Source organism: Lindgomyces ingoldianus (genome assembly GCF_010093535.1).
Source record: "Lindgomyces ingoldianus strain ATCC 200398 unplaced genomic scaffold BDR25scaffold_3, whole genome shotgun sequence".
Classification (NCBI taxonomy): Eukaryota; Fungi; Ascomycota; class Dothideomycetes; order Pleosporales; family Lindgomycetaceae; genus Lindgomyces; species Lindgomyces ingoldianus.
Window position 1 is genome coordinate 217,129 of NW_022985164.1, and position 19,742 is coordinate 236,870.

The 19,742-nt window shown below is 42.6% G+C and overlaps 6 protein-coding genes across 6 annotated transcripts; 3 read left to right on the top strand and 3 right to left on the bottom strand.

Annotated features, from left to right (window-relative positions):
• Positions 1-2,134: 2,134 nt before the first annotated feature.
• Positions 2,135-2,530, bottom strand: BDR25DRAFT_194241 (uncharacterized protein; the record flags this gene model as incomplete). The annotated part of the gene is made up of 1 exon (XM_033684310.1): positions 2,135-2,530. A coding segment is annotated over one exon (396 nt), but the record flags the coding sequence as incomplete, so codon positions are not given.
• A 963-nt stretch (positions 2,531-3,493) lies between these two features.
• On the bottom strand, positions 3,494-3,945 carry BDR25DRAFT_277192 (uncharacterized protein; the record flags this gene model as incomplete). The annotated part of the gene is made up of 1 exon (XM_033687601.1): positions 3,494-3,945. The coding sequence occupies exon 1, from the start codon at positions 3,758-3,760 to the stop codon at positions 3,494-3,496; it is 267 nt and encodes an 88-aa protein (XP_033553040.1). The 5' UTR covers positions 3,761-3,945.
• A 686-nt stretch (positions 3,946-4,631) lies between these two features.
• Positions 4,632-6,119, top strand: BDR25DRAFT_211201 (kinase-like protein; the record flags this gene model as incomplete). Its single annotated transcript, XM_033684677.1, has 4 exons — positions 4,632-4,940; positions 4,990-5,201; positions 5,262-5,444; positions 5,474-6,119. The coding sequence occupies 4 exons, from the start codon at positions 4,632-4,634 to the stop codon at positions 6,117-6,119; spliced, it is 1,350 nt and encodes a 449-aa protein (XP_033553041.1).
• A 60-nt stretch (positions 6,120-6,179) lies between these two features.
• On the top strand, positions 6,180-6,416 carry BDR25DRAFT_152948 (uncharacterized protein; the record flags this gene model as incomplete). The annotated part of the gene is made up of 1 exon (XM_033683927.1): positions 6,180-6,416. A coding segment is annotated over one exon (237 nt), but the record flags the coding sequence as incomplete, so codon positions are not given.
• Positions 6,417-9,164: 2,748 nt separating this feature from the next.
• Positions 9,165-10,976, top strand: BDR25DRAFT_349328 (uncharacterized protein; the record flags this gene model as incomplete). Its single annotated transcript, XM_033694537.1, has 13 exons — positions 9,165-9,224; positions 9,270-9,395; positions 9,437-9,583; positions 9,639-9,685; positions 9,734-9,749; positions 9,779-9,896; positions 9,952-9,999; positions 10,029-10,121; positions 10,178-10,503; positions 10,533-10,589; positions 10,651-10,761; positions 10,818-10,886; positions 10,917-10,976. The coding sequence occupies 13 exons, from the start codon at positions 9,165-9,167 to the stop codon at positions 10,974-10,976; spliced, it is 1,278 nt and encodes a 425-aa protein (XP_033553043.1).
• A 61-nt stretch (positions 10,977-11,037) lies between these two features.
• Positions 11,038-14,879, bottom strand: BDR25DRAFT_390871 (uncharacterized protein; the record flags this gene model as incomplete). Its single annotated transcript, XM_033698119.1, has 10 exons — positions 11,038-11,204; positions 11,231-11,259; positions 11,300-12,601; positions 12,665-12,821; positions 12,905-12,963; positions 13,018-13,160; positions 13,192-13,268; positions 13,321-13,418; positions 14,784-14,837; positions 14,875-14,879. 10 exons carry the CDS (start codon positions 14,877-14,879, stop codon positions 11,038-11,040), a joined length of 2,091 nt encoding a protein of 696 aa, XP_033553044.1.
• Positions 14,880-19,742: the final 4,863 nt, after the last annotated feature.

Consider the following 19,742-nt stretch of genomic DNA (forward strand, 5'->3'; position numbering starts at 1 on the left):
TTCATCGCCACATATGCACTGAGCCACGCTGATAGGCGTGGAAAGTCATGAGTTTGATTTGATGTTCTTTGTGTTGGCGCACAAAGCAGATTAGAATTGTTTACTCTTGTCCTGCTTGTATCTTCTGGGGGTGGTAGCTGGTATGTCATTATATCATCATAAAATCCTGGTGTTTTCCAGGAAACATATCCACAAGAATAGCTATTGCTGCTAACAAAACTTCCACTTTTAATTACAGAAAGCTGCTTGTTCTAAGTGTGAGCAAGAGCTGTGCTAAAGAGAACAGTGGCGAGTAAGGGTAGCAGATGCATGGTCACTCTGATTTAAGTGTGAGCAAGAATTTAAGTTAAGTTAACAGAAGTCTCATGGACTTAGCACGATGAGTATATATTTGAATGCATAGGCCCAGAATTAGGACCTTTGAGGGGCCTGCTATTAGTTCACCGCATAGGGTCCTAGTTTTGGACCCTTACAGAACAATAAATTTAAAAAGCTAGGAAGCTCTCTTACTTAGAATTTAATAAGTAAATCCTTTTCTAAAGTTTAAAACAGCTATAACCTAATAAAATTGTTCTATAATGCTGTTTTGTATTTTTGCAACTATCTCTCTTTCTTTTGCAACTCTTGCCAGATGCGCCCTATTTCCAGAAATAGGGATTGCAGGTGGCGGGCCTCTAAACAGTCCTGTACTAGTTAAAATTTCTGTTAGTAGGGCAAAAGATGTTTAACTAACTTAATTTCTTAAGAATCTAGAAGTCTTATTCTTCTCTGCTGCTTCTAGAAACCTCTTAAACTAGGACACTATAGGATATTCCAACAGTTCTATAGATGCTGTAAATAGGATTACTGCTGTAAGTTAACTTTCCTACAAACTGTAGATCATAGCTAAGCCTTAGCAGCAAAAAGAAGTCCACTTAGAAACACTAACAGCCATTCTTAATACCTACAACATGCCCTTAATTCTGCTATGCAATTACTTGTTTCTAGTCTCTTTAGCAAAGAAGTTCTTTAAAGTAGCTAACCTTATTAGCTTAGTTAGTATCTCTGCAACTATTAGATTGTCTTAACGTCTTACGCTTTTAGATCCTTTAGTTGCAAGATTAATTTCTTTAATCCTTTTAGTTAAATCCTACTATAATGCCTTTTTCTACAATGTTTAGGAGAGAGAGCTAAATCCATCTCCTTTTAATACTAGTATTAGTGCTATCTAGGCATACAACATTGCTTTGTCCTTTATCATTCTAGGGTCGTGTCCTGTCTAGATCCTAATCCCAGTTCTTCCAGAACTTACAGTGGCTTAGGCAACAATAGACCTAGCAACAGTCGCTCTACTTGCAAATAGTACAAATAGCGCCAGTAGTACAAGCGGAGAAATATTAAAAGAATTTACTTAGGATCTAAGTTAAGTACCTTTTGTTATTTAAAGCAATAAACAGCTTCTAGCTAGCTAGATAAATCAAGCAAATAAGCCCATTTATACCCTTTAACAAATATATCAAGAGGAAAGGGGACAGCTAAGATGCCACAGGGACTGAGTGGCATTACATTCGTCGCTATAACTACGGAGCAGTATACGGACGTTGACGATCTTGCTCTGGGTACCATAGCCGGTCCAGCTGTAGTAGTAGTGTCCTGAGGAGGCAACGTAAGTAATAATTGCAATGTCAAACCAGGAAGTTCAGGGCGTTGGAATTATCAGTATTAAATCAAAATTGTGAAATCGACTCCAGAGTCATGAACATTATCTGTGAGGAGGATTTCTGGTAATTAAAAAATCCGACTCTTTGCCTTTCTCCCGCTGCGAGCATAAATTATTGATTGAAGTGCTGCTTCTGGCCTTCTGTGGTGTAACTTAGTAGAGACCTCAACTTGCTCAAGCAGTTACCCGCAATCTCATACATTCAGCAAGCGATTCAGCACGATGACGAGATGAGGGTCTGAGCAAGAAGTGAATGGATGGGCAATGCTTTTCATTCAAAGATATAGCTATTGACCGACAGTACGTTACAGAATCTCCATCAGTCCGTTCTCAACAAGCTTGAGACTTCAATGCGCGGCACCTTGGGCGTGCGGTGATCAAAGTCTGAATAAGTTAACTCATGATTGTGACGGTGAATCGAGTAACTTAGTAGCGCTTACCGTCAAGAAATTTATTGTATTCTTCTGAGTGCGGCAAGACCTCCAATTGGAAGATACGAAGGACATCTCGTACCACGGAGGGCCATGGCTGCACTTCTCTGGCAGCATCTATTCGGCTTGCCAAGTAGTCAAATACCTCATTAGACATGCCATCCGACTTCCAGTCCGTAATTGGCAACGCTGCGGCCCAGGAAATGATGCTATCTGGGCGTAGACTTCGGATCCGGGCACACCGCAGACTTGTTTGCTTCATCCTAGTTCGATTACGTGCATTATCTAGAGCCGAAGCTGTCGGGCCGCTAAAGATCAAAGCCAGATTTTTCCTTAGTGTACTCATCTTCCGTATTGTCTTTTCCGCGATTATTGTTGCCCTTGTTGATTCTACTCTTGAGAGATGCTGTTTTCCATTGATCTGATGTCTGATCTTAGTTGCGGCTTTGTTGAACTTTTTGTGATCAATAGATAGGCCAATGCACAAGTCATCATCAGCCTGGCCCATATGCACTGCAAGATGTTCCGTTTCGCTTGCAAGGTTGTGGAATCGTGATGATGCTGCTGAAGACGACATTATTATTTTTCGTCCGAGAGAAACAATTAGAGAATATGTAACTTAGGTTGATGCTCTAGAAAAAGAATTAGGTTCCTTGGACGTAGCTCCAATTTATCCATTTTATCCAGCTTAGCTGGTAGTGCTTGACTTGACCAGAGGAAGGGGACCGAAAACGGGACCCAGCCATGGATTTTCTAATTGGCTTCTACACTGCAAGGGGTTAACCTATGCTGCACCGCCACGACGAGTAAAGACCCCTGGCTAAGTTCCAACCAATCAATCTCAGGGGGCCCAAAAATGGTCCCCCTTCAACGCTATGCCAGGTGAAGGACAACCAGGGGGATCAGGAAGATGTTTCAGATCAAACTTGATCGCCTAACTTACCGCCTTAGGATTGTTGCTACAGTACTGTATGGTGTGACTGTGGGTCTCTGCCACTCTCCCCTACCTAGTCACATAGCGTCATAGCCGCATACTACTCACAAAGGCCGGACATTGAGACCGTAGAGCTAGACGTGTTCGTCCCAGGGTAGGTACGAGTGAGGAACTGTGTGAAAGATTCGCTCTTCTTTCCGGCCAGTACGCAATAACTTACCACCATATTCTTTTTGTACAGCTTGCGCTTGGCAGCCAGATTGGACTTCCCTCTCTTCCACAATATAAATCTCGGATTGGATGTTTTTCTGTAGAGAATGGCTCTTCTCTCCAGTTCGCAAGAATAGAACCAGTATAGCTCCAGTTACACATTTCTATTCTGATCGTCCAAGCTAACATGCTACGAGAGTACTAGCTACATTGAAAACGTTAATTCTTCCTGGCCTCCCAGTCCGCAACGAGGTCCTCATCTGCCTTCGACCCTTGAGGATCATTGGCAGGGTCGACTACGGCCTTCGCATGAATAGCATGGCTGTCCTTATTGGCAGCGTCACGAACAGCCTTGTTATCTGCGTTCTTGTTAGCCTGAATGATGATCTCGAATTTTCCGTCCCCAATATCAGCTCCCCTATCTGCACGGTAGTTGTACGTCGCATCGTGTTTTGGAGTTCTGCTCGGAAAGGAGGCGGTGCCCATGAGGGGTACCTGGACCCTTCTTCAGCACTTTCATCCAGTCGATTGATTTGCGGAAGGCGTTGAATGCGCTCTTGGACATGGTGTCTTCGGTAGATATTGAGGCCGATGATAAAAATTGATAGCGATGATATGGAATTCGACACACGAGGTCGGAACAGAGTTAAAAATGTGATAGAAGATGCTTGCAGTCTGAAGATCTGATCTCTAAAATGAGGGAAATCTAGGAAGATTTATAGATGATCATGGTAGGCGTCATTCTACCCTCTGTGTGGGATGGAATCGATCCATGGTATGTATTCGAATTCTAGCGCTTAGCAGAATGAGACGCTCAGAAAACGAGAGGATGAGAGTATTTCGTAAAAGAAGCGAGGCCACCAAGCGAACGCCAGGAACGTTTCAAAGGCCAACGTGAAAGCCACCAACGTCCGCGCCGCGAGTTTGAACCAACTAGTGAGTGCCTCCGTACGAAATAATTGTTAGAGGCGTACGGAGGTGGGCGCCAAAAATTTCCGCTTTGCAGATTACTATAACTCAGGCACGCCGATAGGGTACAAATCACACTAATTCAAGACAGGCTCTCTATTACGTTAGCGGGACGCAGGGCTACGCGCTTAGCTAGCAGAAGCTTTTAGCGCCGACACGGGGCACGGGCCAGCTTTTTATGTTTCGCGTCCAACACAGTTGCGGCACGAGCGCTTCATGACCACAAGCTCTTTCTATCTCAAGTCTTTCAACCGTTTCTATGTCCGTTCTTGGCCTTCTTCTCCTACGACCTTCCTCCCTCCCTCGTTGTTTACGCCTACCCATCACACCGATCACTGGGCGCTCTTTCTCTGCCTTCTGCAATCGTCCAGCGCACGAGTGTGGGACCATGGCACTCGCGCAGCAGGATGAACTACATGACTACTTTCACTACACTTCCGGAAGATGGCTTTGGGGAGAGCAGGAACAATTGCGCGAACGCTATCGCGCATTCAATATTGCCGAACTTCAGAAGGTTGCCGTGGATATCGCAGGGTCCCAGAAGTGCGTCTCTATGAACAAGATAGGCGAAGGAAATTTCAACAAAGTCTTCCGGCTCCAGATGGACGATGGATCGGTCCTGATGGCTCGCATCCCTCATCCTAACTCAGGCCCTCCAAAGTACACGACCGCTTCAGAAGTTGCTACAATGGACTTTGTCAGTCAACCGCTCCCGTCCAGTCCCGGGTGTATACTTATGCATGCAGGCACATTCGATTCTTGACATACCTGTACCTAAGGTTCTGGCTTACTGTGCTACCGCCGATAATCCAGTTGAATCGGAATATATCATCATGGAGGAAGCCCGAGGCACTCAACTATCGGAGGTTTGGGATACAATGGATCTGAAAGATCAATTGGCAATTGTAACCGAGCTTGTCACCATTGACCAGAAGTTTCTCTCCACACCATTAAACAGGTATGAAGCCGCACTGACCCACCAGTTCTCTATAACGACGCTTCTAATGAAACTGCGTAGACATGGTGCGCTCTACTATAAGAAGGACAGCTTTCCTGGGTGTGAGACCGCACAAGTCACCGCTAGCGTTATGGAAAGCTTAAGGACAGACGTAGCAAAAAGGTTCGTCATTGGTCCCACAGTCGAGAGGGAGTTCTGGGAGAATCAGAGGGCAAACATGGCTATTGATCGCGGACCATGTATGTCAGCTTCCGTTATGATGATCTAACAAGGGAATTAACATTCACCGAAGGGACTAGTGCGCGCGAATACGTGGAAGCGATCGGACACCGCGAGATCGCTTGGCTACGTCGCTATGCTGAAGCTTTACCGCCAACCATGGAGCGATGGGGCGCCTCCAAGGGCCAGAGCTGCCCGCAAGCCCATATTGACCTGCTTGAAAAGTATCTCAGTGTTATTGCTCAATTACTTCCAGAACAACCTGAACTACTCACACCAATGCTATGGCATCGCGACCTTCACACTAGTAACCTGTTCATTCATGAGGGGAAAATTTCCAGCGTTATTGACTGGCAGTCTTGCTGGGTGGGGCCTCTCATTCTCCGAGCAAGAGCACCACGGCTTCTCGACTACAACGGCGAAATCATGCTGAAACTACCACCGGCCTATGAAGAGATGCCGGAAGATGAGCGACGTCTAGTGGAGTGTCAAGTGCAGCAGTCCATCCAGGTTTATAGTTACGAACATAAAACTGCCGGCCGAAACCCCCTCTTGGATAGGGTGCTAAGATATCCCCAAGGGAAAATCTTAAGCAATGTTGTGGATTTTGCCTCCACTTCTTGGAACGGAGACATCCTGCCTCTTCGTGACTCCTTGATTCGAATTGAGAGGTATGAAACCCGGCCTGCACTTTGCTAGTAGTATATGGACACTGAAGACTGCTCTAGAGATTGGAAAGACCACGCTGACTCGAAAACCTCTTGCCCATATCATTTCTCCGTTGAAGAGGTTCTTGAAAGCCACCAAGATGCGGGTAGCTATAACGATATGAGGGACTTTTGGGATGACTTGAAAGGCAGAGTAGACGATACCGGCTATACCACCCACGAGTTCTTTGACGAGGCTGTGGCTCTCTTTTCCAGTCTACGAGAAAATGGTCTAAAGACGTTAGAAGGCCAAGAGCTCAAAGATTTTGAGGAGCAGACGCGGTGGGTGCTTGATCATGTGAAGAATAATGGCAGCCGGCCAGCCATCTGACATTGTCATCGAAGACAATCTTCGTGACCAACATAAGATGTGGCACCCCACATGTGAATCCACAGTTGGTGTTACCGCATGTGTACCTATAGACTGCGTTTGTTGTGAGGAATTTGCGCTCTATTCGGGATTCGAAGAAGAGAAGGTCATGCATAACCTGGCAAAAGTTATTTCCTGGGAGCCCTCAAGCATCTTATCGTCATCAACAGATGAGGCTTTGATGGTGATGCTGCTTTTGCTGTCCGCCATTGTGGTGTTTGGAGAAGATGATGCTACTTGCGCAAGAAGAGGAAGGTGTCTAGGAGAAGAACCAACACGTCTGATAGCAGAACTATATAGCCTTGACTGAAGAGGTCCATCTTCAGGACGAAGGGGGCCGAAATCAATGATTGGGAGAGTCGAATGGATTCGAAAAACTTTCTAGTCCCCAACCATGATGACTCCTCGACGATAAGGCATTCCGCCTTGCTTCACCAGTTACCAGGCGCTGCGGATCAGGCTGGTCGACCGTCGTCGCTCGGCACGCTGCTCTGCGCGTTTTGATACTTGCGATTGGCCATAGATCAGCTCATGGGACACGGCCGCTGAGACCTCGTTTCCGTCGTACCACCGGCGCATGCCCTTACGGGCTCTATCGAGTGCCAGGCCTCGCCTCCATTTCTGTTCACGCCGCAGCCAGGCGGCAAGAAGGGTCGGCATTCATAGGACTTCGCCGCAGCCCTTGTTCGATTGAGTCTTCGCGCGAAGGGAGCGGTGAAATTGCAAAGCGCGAGTTCGGAAAGACGGTCAGCTGCCGATTGGACCGATTCTCACCAATGTGTCAATAGTGCAAACGCAAAAGCGCATGGGGTTCGATGGCTGAGCGGGACGCGTAGAGGTTATGTCACGGAGCAGGAGCAGAGCGCCCAGGTCCGGAAGATGAGGACCGCCGATGAGGTATAAAATCGCTCAATGTAGCTTCCAACAACTTCAGTTTCCCTCTTCTCTTCTCCCTAACAGCTTTGCTGAATTCTCCAAGTTAGCTTAAGCCCTCTGCTTGCATCCCAACGTTATGGCAATCTCGTCTCCTCTTGCTAGCATCACTTCCCGCCGCCGCCCTGCTCTTCCGACAGCACACACAATGAGCTATCGTCCGTCCACCTCCGGTTTCTCAGGTTCGACCGACACTCAGGTCGCCAGGCAGCCGACGGCTATGCATCCCGCGTTCTATGGTAAGCATTCCAGGGATCCATTCAACACGGAGATGGAAGGGAAGGGAGGTCTTGGATATGTCTTTAGGCCCGCTCAGAGATCCAACGTCCCCATTCCAAATGCCACCTACTTCCCGTATTGACATGAATCTTCCTCCTTTGCAATGCTTTGGAAAATTCGCATTCGCGAGTCATTTTCTCACCATGCTGAACACCGCTCTGCGACGCAATCTCCAGTGAGGTTGCCACCAATCACGTTGCCCCGACATGGAGGGCTGTTGGGAAGATCTGATTGGACAGACCATTTGCTGTATATTGCGACAGGGAGAATATCAAATCGTCGGAAGCCATGATTTATAGCCTTTGAATACAGCTCGCATCTCAAAGAGCTTCTGCGCACTTTCCTAACGCCCTTTGCTAATGTGATAGAATGCAATTTAGGCGGAGATCCGAGACGGGTATTGTTGCGTCGATTACTTGATCTGAAATAGGGCGCCAAGTATTCAAGTCTACATGGTACAATCAAGGTTGAATTTGTAGCTGAAAAAGTATCTCAATCTACCTTCTCTGATCAGAGATTCCTATTGTGAATTCCAAAGTACAAATCTTTCTATATATCTGGTCCTCTTCCTGCTTTTCCTCCAATATATCTTTCCGACAGAGTTCCGCAAGCCTAAATTGAGATGACAGGTGGTGTAAATTGTTCTCCGGGATATATTCTTGGTCTTCGACAGCTTGTCTTTGTCGGTGGAGTGGTATCATTCTCTCCCTCTCGAGTTCTTCGGGTGTTGGTAGCGGGGCGTCCAAGTCGAGATCTCCCGGGTCGAAGCGAGTAAACCTTGTAGGAGGAAGATACCATTCATCTATGATTCCTTTCATGATAATCTCTGCAGAAATGTTGCGATAGAGCTGGTCGGCCTTCTCATGCAATCCTGTTTTTTCGTAAAGCTTCGCGAGATCGAACTGTATCTCCAACCTCATTCGATTGTTTGCGCAGACGTTGCAATTGGCAAAGCTGGAAAGCCTCTCCTCTAATTCTCGTCGAACAAGTTCTAACTCAATGGATGGAAAAAAGATAAAGCAATCGAATTGTCGAGTGAGACCCTCTATTGAAAGTCGAAAGTGATCGGTTATGGCGATACAGGTATTCGTGAACCTCGAAGGATTGCGTTTGATAGTGGTGGGACCAAGAAGCAATTGGTGGAAACTGGTTTAAGTGAAGACGAGAGTGAGGAGGGTACTTAACAACCATATATATATAGACTTTGTTAACGCCATGGCATATGTCCAGTCATGTGGGTGAATACTTCTTGATGATGCGTCCAATCCACACCCCGGATCAAGGGTAAAGAAGCCTATCCGTGCTGTGCTACGCCTTGTTATTACGGATGAAGAGGCTGGATCAATCATGCGTTTCTAGCAGACCGTGCTTATTGTTGGTTCTCTTTCGTCGCCTTCTTGACGCCATTCACAAGCCATGCAGCCTCTTTTCATGCAAAACCTGTACAGCCTGCGAATGAAGGAGCTCGGGACTATCACTCAACGCTGCGCCCTTCTCACCTTAGGCATGCTCGTGGTAGATACACCATCAGATACACCATCACTTCTCAGGTGATATGAGGATGAACCGGGTTTACTCTGCCTTCCCGCGGATCCTGCCATCGTTTACTATCCATCGATTAGCATGACAGTCGTCCTATCCAGCATTGCATATGGGCCAGGTCTGGCTAGGGATGAAGCACGAGCTGTCGCCCAACATGGTCATACTTCAGCTCAGCCTCTCGGCAGAGAGGCAAGAGGCGATGGATCATTAGCCTCATAAACATCGACTCCACTAGAAAGCTTCTGTGCTTGGTTTTAGCTCCGAATTATCCATGTGAGATATGGGAATGGAAAGGATTGTCCTACATCGCCCCTTTGACGGCAATCAAATTTGTATGCGGATTAAATGTAAAGCCCAATTTGTGGAGGCGCTGTTATGCCGTCGCAGGACAATGGCTTGCCAGTTCTCAGGGTGAATCATACGAGCGCCGAGCCGTAAGTCCAAGGATCTCGGGTATAAAGAGTGCACGTCTTTCGTCCTAGAGGTCAATCAGCACAGGTCCCTCTCGACTCATCATCTGATCACAGCCCAATATATCCTGCATCGAAGATATGGCAGCTTGCGTTTCTAAGTACACCGAGAATCCGCTCTCCGTGTTCCAAAGAGATAGAATGGAACACTACGCAAACTCCACTACCTCTAAGAGTGCATTAGAGATGTAAGTCTTGTCACCACAGCGTAAGATGGCACTGACCTCCAGTAGCACCGACTCCATCTTTCTGGATCCGAACTAATACAATTCTTCAGGGTTTTTCAGTCTCGGCATGATCCCAATAGTGGACCCTCTTGAGGCGTACTGCGATTATAGAGGCCTCGCGGAATTCTCATTTGAACCCTGTATGGCAACAGCGTCTGCGCCCAACACCGAAAGTCGCCTCAGTCATTCTAAAATTCCACAACTACTATAACGGCACGTATCTAGCTAGCTAGTCTGGTCGAGGGGTTTAACTTCGTCTTCCAAAGTGATCGGGGTGGCAGTCTTCGCATTCTCCTCGGCGCGCTCCAGGGCGTCTTGGAGAGACCTATAGTCGGTGTCGCGATATATCACACGACTAAAGTCACTAATACTCAAAAATTCCCCATAATCGTCACATGCAACCTTCCACGTATGGTCCGTAGCCTTCTCCAGATATTCTGGAAGATACACCATTTGCTGTTGGGCAGGAATACCATCCACCATAGGCGTACGTGTGAAATTGATGTAGACGAAATCTCGATCAAATTTGACAATCAAAGTTTTGCATACAGGTTTGTCGAACTAGTTCCAAAATGACTTGACAGCTTCCTGAATCTTTTCAGACTGTTCAGCTTGCTGACCAGACATTCTCGAGTAAGGCTGTTAGGTAGGTTTTGGTGATCAAGTATGTAAGCTCCCGCTTAGATCTAATTTTGATGTAAGATATACTACTCCATACCACATTTATTTCATCTTACTCGGGATTTTTATTGGCGGGTTGGGCAAAGAAAGATGTTACGGAAGTTGAAGGAGGGGAAGTTGGAGGGGAAATCTGTCAGTCTTGAGTCGCAGGCCAAGGCATCTTAGGTGCCTCAGGCAGAGCTGCATAGAGCTTACCGATAACCTCCGTAGTACCGAAGAGCTACGTAGAATACACACAATACATCTCACTTGCTGCTGTCCAGGTTTTGTCCATCCACGCACACCAGTGCGACATCTACTTCGGCCGCGGTAGCGAGGGGAGGTTGATACGAGCGGCTGTGAGGTAGCCGTTAGTGGCCTTTATGCCGGAGCCTTGCAGAAATTAGGCTAGATAAAGTGCATGTTGGCTCAGCTGCAATGTCCGGGGCGCAGAAAAAAGCGGAAGCCACAGGTAGACGCCGCTGTATGTCTATGTTCGTGTTGGTCTCTACACTGGAGTTGAAGGACTGAAAACGGGACTGATTCAACCGTCTTAAGGGTACCAGAACTGGACTCCAAAACATGCGAAGCTGGTACTGTGTTTGCTCCGGTCAAGCCACACTAACGAAAGCACCGCCTCGCACTCCACCCCTTCAACTCGGCATCACGTTAATCTCCCCAATATAAGGACAAAGTAGGTGTCCAATCCGCTCCATAATGGATGTAGTCATAGAGCTCCAAGCAGTTACCATCCCAAAGTTCCAAATCTTGCTCCTCTCTATTGCAAGTTTCGACACCGCTCTTTATATTTCCGTCAATACGGGCGATCCGAATGTCTCTTAAGCAGGGATGCTCCCGCATGCTCTCAAAAATACTTCTCCGGCTGCCATCCGTTGTTTTTACTTCGTGGAGAGCTAACTCATGAAGAAGGTGGTGTTGACGGAGGAACTTGGATAATGCCATGCCTGAAAACATGAACCCGTCTACTGAAAGTACAACAAGCGCTGGGAAATGCAAGTCCCAAATACCATCAAGTATTGGATGCTCGTTGTATCTGCTCACAAACCGAAGAAACAACCTAACGAGACCAGGCATTTTCTCTAGCAAGGGGCGGATGACGGCAGACCAATCTAGACCACCAGGTACGACGATTCTATCCCGCAAACTGATATCGAGGAGAGTCAACTTGGAAAGATCAGGGCTCTGGGGCCATTCAGGAACGGAGTTCCACGAAAATTCCCAGCTAGGTGCCCACTCATTCCAAGTGACAAGTTCGTCAAGCTGGGTATTCGCAGCCGCCAACGCTTGGAAGACGATGGCAACATGGCGATCCGCGGACTCTAGCTCTTCGAATAGCATAGCGGGATTATCCCCCTCTAGTAATCTTGGGCTAACCAGAATATCAGGATGCTGCCTTAGCAACAAGTATGGGCAAGACCCATTGAATTCAGCATCAAAGTTTAGAGCCTTGGGAACCGAATGAGAGATGAAGACGCTGTAGAGCTTCGGGAAACAAGCGAGACACCTTCCAGTCCTCTCCAGATATGTTCCATCTTCAAAAAGTCTCTCCTGCTCTTTCAAGGCTGCCCTGTACGCTTCTAGGCTTGCAGTTATGCGTTCTTTCGTGGCTTTCTCAAACTTCGGCAGCCGTATGTATTCCTTATGCTTGGACGGTTCAGCTAGCCATGGCTGAAAAGAAGGGCGACAGAAGATTAGCCGCCGGACACAGTTTCGAAGAAGAGGGTGTTGCGACAGCAGCTCAAGGTTGGTGATGCTTCGCTGGGTAGCGAATATGTTGAAGTCGTAGAAAAGCGCGACAGAAGGAGTTTGGAGTCCGGAGAAGGTTCTGCAGGTTAATCTGATTGATTCGCAATTCCTTCTGAAGGGTATCATCGGGAGACAATATTCATTGTAATGTAGTGGTGCGTACCTACAGATATTAGATAGGTTGATCAACAGGGGTTGTTGTGGCTCGGGAGTGGAGCCAGACGTTCTAGAATCTATCCCAGGAATTTGGGCAGGTCCCCGACAGGACGTTGTAAAGGTAACGACTTACTCTCGGTCTTCCAGCTGAGGTACTAAGAAGCCACAGATGTTCTCAAGAATCTCAAGTGGAAGAGACTGGATCCGAGAAACTCTATGCTGCGTTGATTCCATATTGGCACGTGACCGGGTGATATGAATAGCTAAGGTGTCGAGCGCAGCTTGTGCTTCTCGATGCGCGTTGCGTGCAGATAGACCTTTGTATATGCGGGTGAACCAATGAGTCATTTGCCGCCAAGATCGGCATGTACACGGTCGGTTTTGAAAACCCTGTTTGCGGCGCTAAGTGGGACGATAGGATAGTGGCCACCCCTGGCGGCCCTGATGGGCACAGAGATATAGCTAAAGGCAGCTCCTATTTAGCACGATACCTCAAACATCCCCACAGATGAGCCTGCCACGGAGAGAGCATTTAAGCTAACGTTATACTCCCAATGCTGATTGCGACAATACTTTAAGTCGGCAGACATAGAGAAATCAATGATTTTCTCGAAGGTACAATATCCGCTCTCACACTCCTATCGAGTCTAGAAATGGAACAAGAATAAAATGGGGCTCCATCCTAATTATCGCCCTCCATCTCATCCCCGTCACTCTCTGAGTCGATTTCTGTAAAGCTCAAGTTAGAACATGGATCCGTTCAGTGGTATGCGTTGCTTCTATACATACCGATCGGTTCCGCTTCGGTCCCTTGAAGAATTCTGATGGGTGTAGACGCTATGACATGGAAATACATTGAAGTGTCTCCAAACTCGTCGACTCTGTACCTGAGGCGCTTGGTGGTGCGTGAGTTACGCAAGCCCACATCCTCTTTGCTATTTAAAAGGCTAATGGCGTGAATTACAAACTAGATCCCTTGCAATTTAATAAGAATGTAGACGCAGCTGTTAATAATTAGCTTGTTATTAGCATATACGCTTAAAACTCTAAAATTTTTAATTAAGTTGTTAAAGGGAAGAGCAATTCTGTGAGTTAGAAGTTTAGTCTAGACGTTAGCGGCAACTTCTTTGTAATTAAGCCCTTTTGTAGGCGCTATGCTAGAAAGATCCTTGTCTAACTTTAGAATTATAAGGTCCATCTCCTATATCCCGTCAGGTGGCTAAGGGATGTAGTACAGTATAGACAATATGACGTCTAGAACCCGCGTGCCTTTTTCCGCAATGACTAATACATGTTAAGGCTTATCTGTCTCACCCACAGCAACGTCAGGTAGGTTCTAAGGTAAGCCGTAATTAAATTAAAAATCTTAGATAGTGCTGCGTATATATAGGCTATCTAAAACGTCCTCACCACTTGTCCCTATTAAAGCGCGTTTAAAGCACAGGCCTAAGCACTTACCATAAATTTTTTAGATTATAGAAGACTGTATATAGTCCTGCCTTCCTATTAAACCTTGTTTAAAACAGCTCTGGGGACGCTCCGCCCCTAGATGTAGCAATCCACTATAGAAATCAGCCAAGTGCGAACTCAATAATCAGGACAACAGACCTTAAGGGTTATTCCTGTACGCTTAGTCTATTTGTTAAACTAGGCGACGCTCTATTTAATCACTCTATTAAAATAGCAGACTACCTTCTCTTTAATTTTGTCTGCTAAGTTAGATAGTAATAAATTGTTGTTAATCTTAAGCTTCTTCTGCTAGCCTAAACTAAGTATTAGCTTGTATTTTGTTAGGAAAGTTATCTACATCTAAATTTCTAAGGTTGTTGTAGACTAGTTGCTAAAAGTAGTTTTTAGCTACTCTAAGGTACTGTCAGATATGCGCACCTACTGTCAAGACAGGAGGAACGTTTGACGAAAGCTGCTACATAGTACGAGCAATAAGCTCGAACAGTATGTTGCTGCAAATTGCTGCATTTTGCAGCATTTTGCAGCATGTTGCAGCAAATTGCAGCATGTTGCAAGCTGGTCGCGCATAGGGCTAGTGCGCGAGGGACTTAGATCGGCAGAACAAAAAGCTAAGCAACACAAGTAGAGCAGAAAAAGGATTAATAAATTAACATAATTAATACAATTAATAAATTATCTTATATATTATATCTAAACCTATTATTTATCTTAGGAAGCCTAGAAATAGTGCTTTAATCTAATAATTAAGAGTCTCAGTGCCTCTATTAATACAAAATGGCCACCCAGCCTCCTCAAGACGCGACAGTCGTCCTTCGAGACCACACCGACTACAGAGCCTGGATGATGCAGCTGCAATTAAGATGTGTAGCGCACAGCATCTGGCCGCAAGTGGATCCTAAGTTGACTATCCAAATAATCTCTAAACTAAGAGCTCTAGAGATGCTACTAATAGCTAAGTTTTCACTAGCCTCTAATGTTAAAACGCCTACGCACATAAACAAGCTATTAATAAGCAGTGTTAGAGCCTTTAAAGAAGCTATTAAATACTATAAGATTAAGGCTAACAAGTACAAGAGTAACAGACATAATTATAAAAGAGAGTAATTAAGCTTTTAACAGATTATTGTCTTTATCTAGTTAACAGTTAGCCTGCATCTGCAGCGTACATGCTGTTCCCTAGATTAACTACTTAGAAAGTAGATTACAAACTTTAAAGCTATAGTAGGCGTTAACAACTAATTTAAATAAGAACATGCGCACAACTAATATAATGCATCTCTAAAGCTGCTAAGAAACGCAAGCATATAGAACCTATAGCTAGCAGAGTATAATTACGCTGCTACAGAAGCAGAGACATAAAATGTTCTAGAAATAACACAGTTTAATGCTGTAGCAAAGGACTTTCTAACTACTATAAATAAAGTTGCCCCTTATTAGTCTACAACTTTTTAGAAAAGTAGACAGTTTACACTAAACATAAATTAAAAAAAAATAATAAAGCACTTTTAAAAACATATAATATTAAATTATCTAATACATATAAGAAAGCATAAAGCTGCTTTTATAATAAATAACTTATTATATTTTACTAAAAGTAGGAAGACTACCTAAGGCATAAATAAAGACACCTATAGTGCAGAAGTTATAACATTAAAAAAATAGAGTAAACCTTAACATTAATGTTATTAAAAAAATAATAGGAAGTTATCTTTAAGCTAGAAACTTACTAAAACAAAAAGCACTAAATATCCTACATATAGACACATCTATGCGCTAAAGGACTGCTTTTATGTCTATCTAGACAGAGCACTAGACTAGTAGATGCTAAATAAAAGAGTTAAAAAGCTTATAGCATTAAAGTGTAAGCATAACTTAGAATTTTAAGGCCTACTAAGAGAGCAGCGTAGACATAATTTAAAAATACTAACTCTAAAGAGTTTACATATACTTATACTAGAGATATAAAAAGACTAACTTAAAAGCTAGAAAGTATTAAGAGTTAAGGCAGCTGCATTGCTAGCTATAGTTAATTTAAACTAGAACAGATATTTACTAAGAAAATTATTTATCCTTAACTTAGGCTTAATATGCTATATTATAAATAATTCTAATTAAATCTATAACTATTATTTACTAACACTAGAAGACTTTATTTAGTTTAGAAACTCTTACATATAAATTTAAAGCTATAGATTAATTACACTAAGCTTAAAAAGTAAGCATAGAACACATAGTTAAGCATATAGTCTTGTACTACATAACACTGCACTATGCCTAGACCTGCTGTGCAACCTAGTCTTGTTCTACCTACTATAATAGAAAGGAATCTAGTAGGACACATAAGCAAAGCTAACTGCTTTAAAGGCCTTAGACAGGATAATAATTAAAGATTTTATAAAAATCTATAGCTAATAGGTGTTAAAGTACTATCTACTATAAAAAAGCTTATATTATACACACATAATTAACATAAGAACTAAACATAGTCTATAAAAGGCATTAGCAGAGCTATAGCATAAGCGTCTAAGACACTTTAGACTAGCTATACTTTAACACCTTATATAGTAAGCTAAAGGGGTGTAAATTAAAGAAATTATAATAGTCTAATGTAACTTATGTAGCAGAGCTAAGATATAATAATAAATTAGCTGCGCACTATAAATTAGTAATAGTAGACTTAGTAAAAGACTGTTAATTAATTTCTATGTATACAAAGCATAAAGCATTATAAAAAAGCAGAGTTAAATGCTAATTACTAATAAGTATTCTAGCCTTTAGTAGAATCTCTACTTTAAAAATAATAAGCTTACTAAATTAATTATTAAAGCTTTTATAATTTTTATTTTCTTTTTAAAGAACTATTATAATATTACTATAAAAGTTATTAAAGCTAACAACAAGATTATAATAGTAAAACTAGAGGTAAAACGCTAGCTAGCATTACATAGAATAACTGTTAAGCCTTTAGCACTAGATACATAAGCCTAGAATAGAGAAGCTAAACGCTTAAAAAGTGTAAATAAGAAAAAGTTATAGGCTATGCAACTAGATGCTAACCTACTATAAAATGTATAGCTATACATTACTAGAGCAGGCGTATACCTATACAATTAGACGCTAAACTATGCTAACAACTAGAAGACACTATATAAGATCTTCTTTACATAAGTAGCTCTAAATAATAGAGTTATTATATTAATTTAAAAGCTAAGCTTTACACATTTAAAAGCTTATAGCTGCAAAGCATTTATAATAACTAATAACACACATTAGAATAAATCTAAGCTATAGAGGCTAGACCTAAAGGCGTAGATTAGATATCTAGTTAAGTACTAATTATTAAACATCTACTGTGTATAAATACTACTGCTAGTAAAAGTAATCTATACACATAATATTATTTTTAATAAACACTTAATTTTTAGCAGTAAGCCTAAAGACTTAATAAATAACTTTATGCATAACATAGTAAAGAAAATTATTACATACATTAAAATAATTAAGCTTCTAACACTTAGTTATTAGCTAAAGATAAAGTTATTTTATAAAGACAACACTATAAATAATACATTAAATTTTAATAAAGTAGACCTACTAGGCTACTATTAAGAAAGGAAGATTAGAGATAACTATCTATCTTTTTTAAATACTCTGCTACCTGCAGCATTACTTATGCAGTTAATAGCTAGAGCAGCACTAAAGCTAAGCTAAATAGGGTTGCTAAAGACTATACTATAAGCTACAGCTTTTATAGCTAGCATAAGATCTAAAAGTGTAGAAAAGCATAGCAGCAAAACGCTAGATAAAGTAGCATTAATAAAAATGCTATTTAAAAGAAAAACACCTTATAAAAGCTAGCTACTACCTTTACTATTAACTTAAAAGTAACTAGAGGAGCACTTTTTACATAAGATGTTTAAAGTAGCAGAAAGAACGCACTTAGACAGTTATTAGACAATAAAATTCTAAACAGAGGTCTAGACAAAGCTAATTAAGGCAGCTAGACAGCAAATCCTAGATTATATGTAGGTGTGACGGCGCGTACCGCGTCACATGCTCTGCGGCATCAGCTCCCTCGCTTGCGCAACGAGTAGCACGCTAGTGCTACGAGTAGCGCCTTGGCAGGGGGCACACATGTATATTAAACTCGCAGAGCAGCTCCTCTGCTCCTTAGTTTAATCTAGTTGAGTTACACCACCTCTTGCTTGTAGCTTGAGCATGCCGACCGTGACAGTAGGTGTACACTTATAAGCTTAACAAGCACTATAAATTGTAAAGATGTAAGGCGCAACTAGTAGTCTACAGCAATTAATAAAGAAACATTACTACACAAGATACCTATACTGCTACCCTAGTAGAACGCTTATTTTAAATGCTAATAGTAATATCTGCACGCTTTAACCTAGAGCTTAAACAATATAACATAACTAACATGTTTATACATGCAGCAATTAACTGCAATATCTACATGCAGATGCTAAGAGGCTATTAGAAACTAGGTATAATACTAAAGCTTTAAAAAGCACTATACAGCCTATAAATTTCTTCTTTACTCTAGCAACACTATTTTATAACAACCTTTAAAGGCCTTAGGTTCTTAGCTGTCCTATATAAACCCTACTGCATAACTAAAGCTAGAATATTTATCTTCTTTTATATAGACAACCTTATTATTGCGTACAAGAAAGGCTCTAAAGTAGATGCATAGCGTGTAGTAGACTAGTTACAAGAGAAGTATACCCTAATAAAAGGCAAGGACCTATAATAGTTCCTAAGAGTTAAGATTATTAGAGATTAACAGTAATAAATAATTTAGCTATTATAGGCATTATATATTAATAAGATAGCTAGGCTAGCTAACAGAAAGAACCTACAGCACGCTACACCTATAAGTAGGATTAAACTTATGCTATAATCTAGTTTTGCAACCCTATTAGAAGTAAATTAATATTAGTAGAAGATTAGATCTCTGCTCTTTACAGCAGTCACTACAAGACTAGACATCGCCTTTGCCACATTACGCCTTGCATAGTTTCTCACAAATCCCGCATCTAACTATTAGGATGCAGCTGATCAAGTCATCCTGTACCTACATGCGACACAGACGTACGCACTCTAATTAGGAGGAGAAGACTACTTTGTAGTAGCAAGTAATGCGTTATTTATAGACAATACACTAAATAGAAAGAGCTTTTAGGGCTATGTTATTTAACTATTTAGCAGATAGATTACATAGTAAGTAAATAAATAAAATATAGTTACAACATTAATAATAAAAGCAGAATTACTTGCACTGTTCTAAGTTGCTAAGGAAGCTATGTTTACAAGAATGCTCCTTAATAAACTGCAGGTTAAGCTGCCTAATTTAACTATTATAATCTAGTGTAACAACAAGCAGACAATTTAACTAGTAAATAAAGAGATATCTTAACTTTAAACTAAGCTCTAACATGTCAACATCTATAACTACTGGCTCCAACAGGAAGTCTCTTAACAAACAATTAAGGTTGTCCATGTCCCCTCTAGCAAGATGCTTGTGGACAGACTTACTAAAGCGCTTTTAGCTAGCAAATGGCTAAGCTTTCTTTAGCAAATTTAGCTAGTTAACATTAGGGAGAGGATAGTTAGTTAGGAAGCAGATATGGAAGAGATTGAAGCAAGAATGGAAGCCCTAGAAGCATACTAAGGTTGCGCAATTGGGAACCAGCTTGAAGCATGTCTAAGCTAAGAGGGTGTGTCAG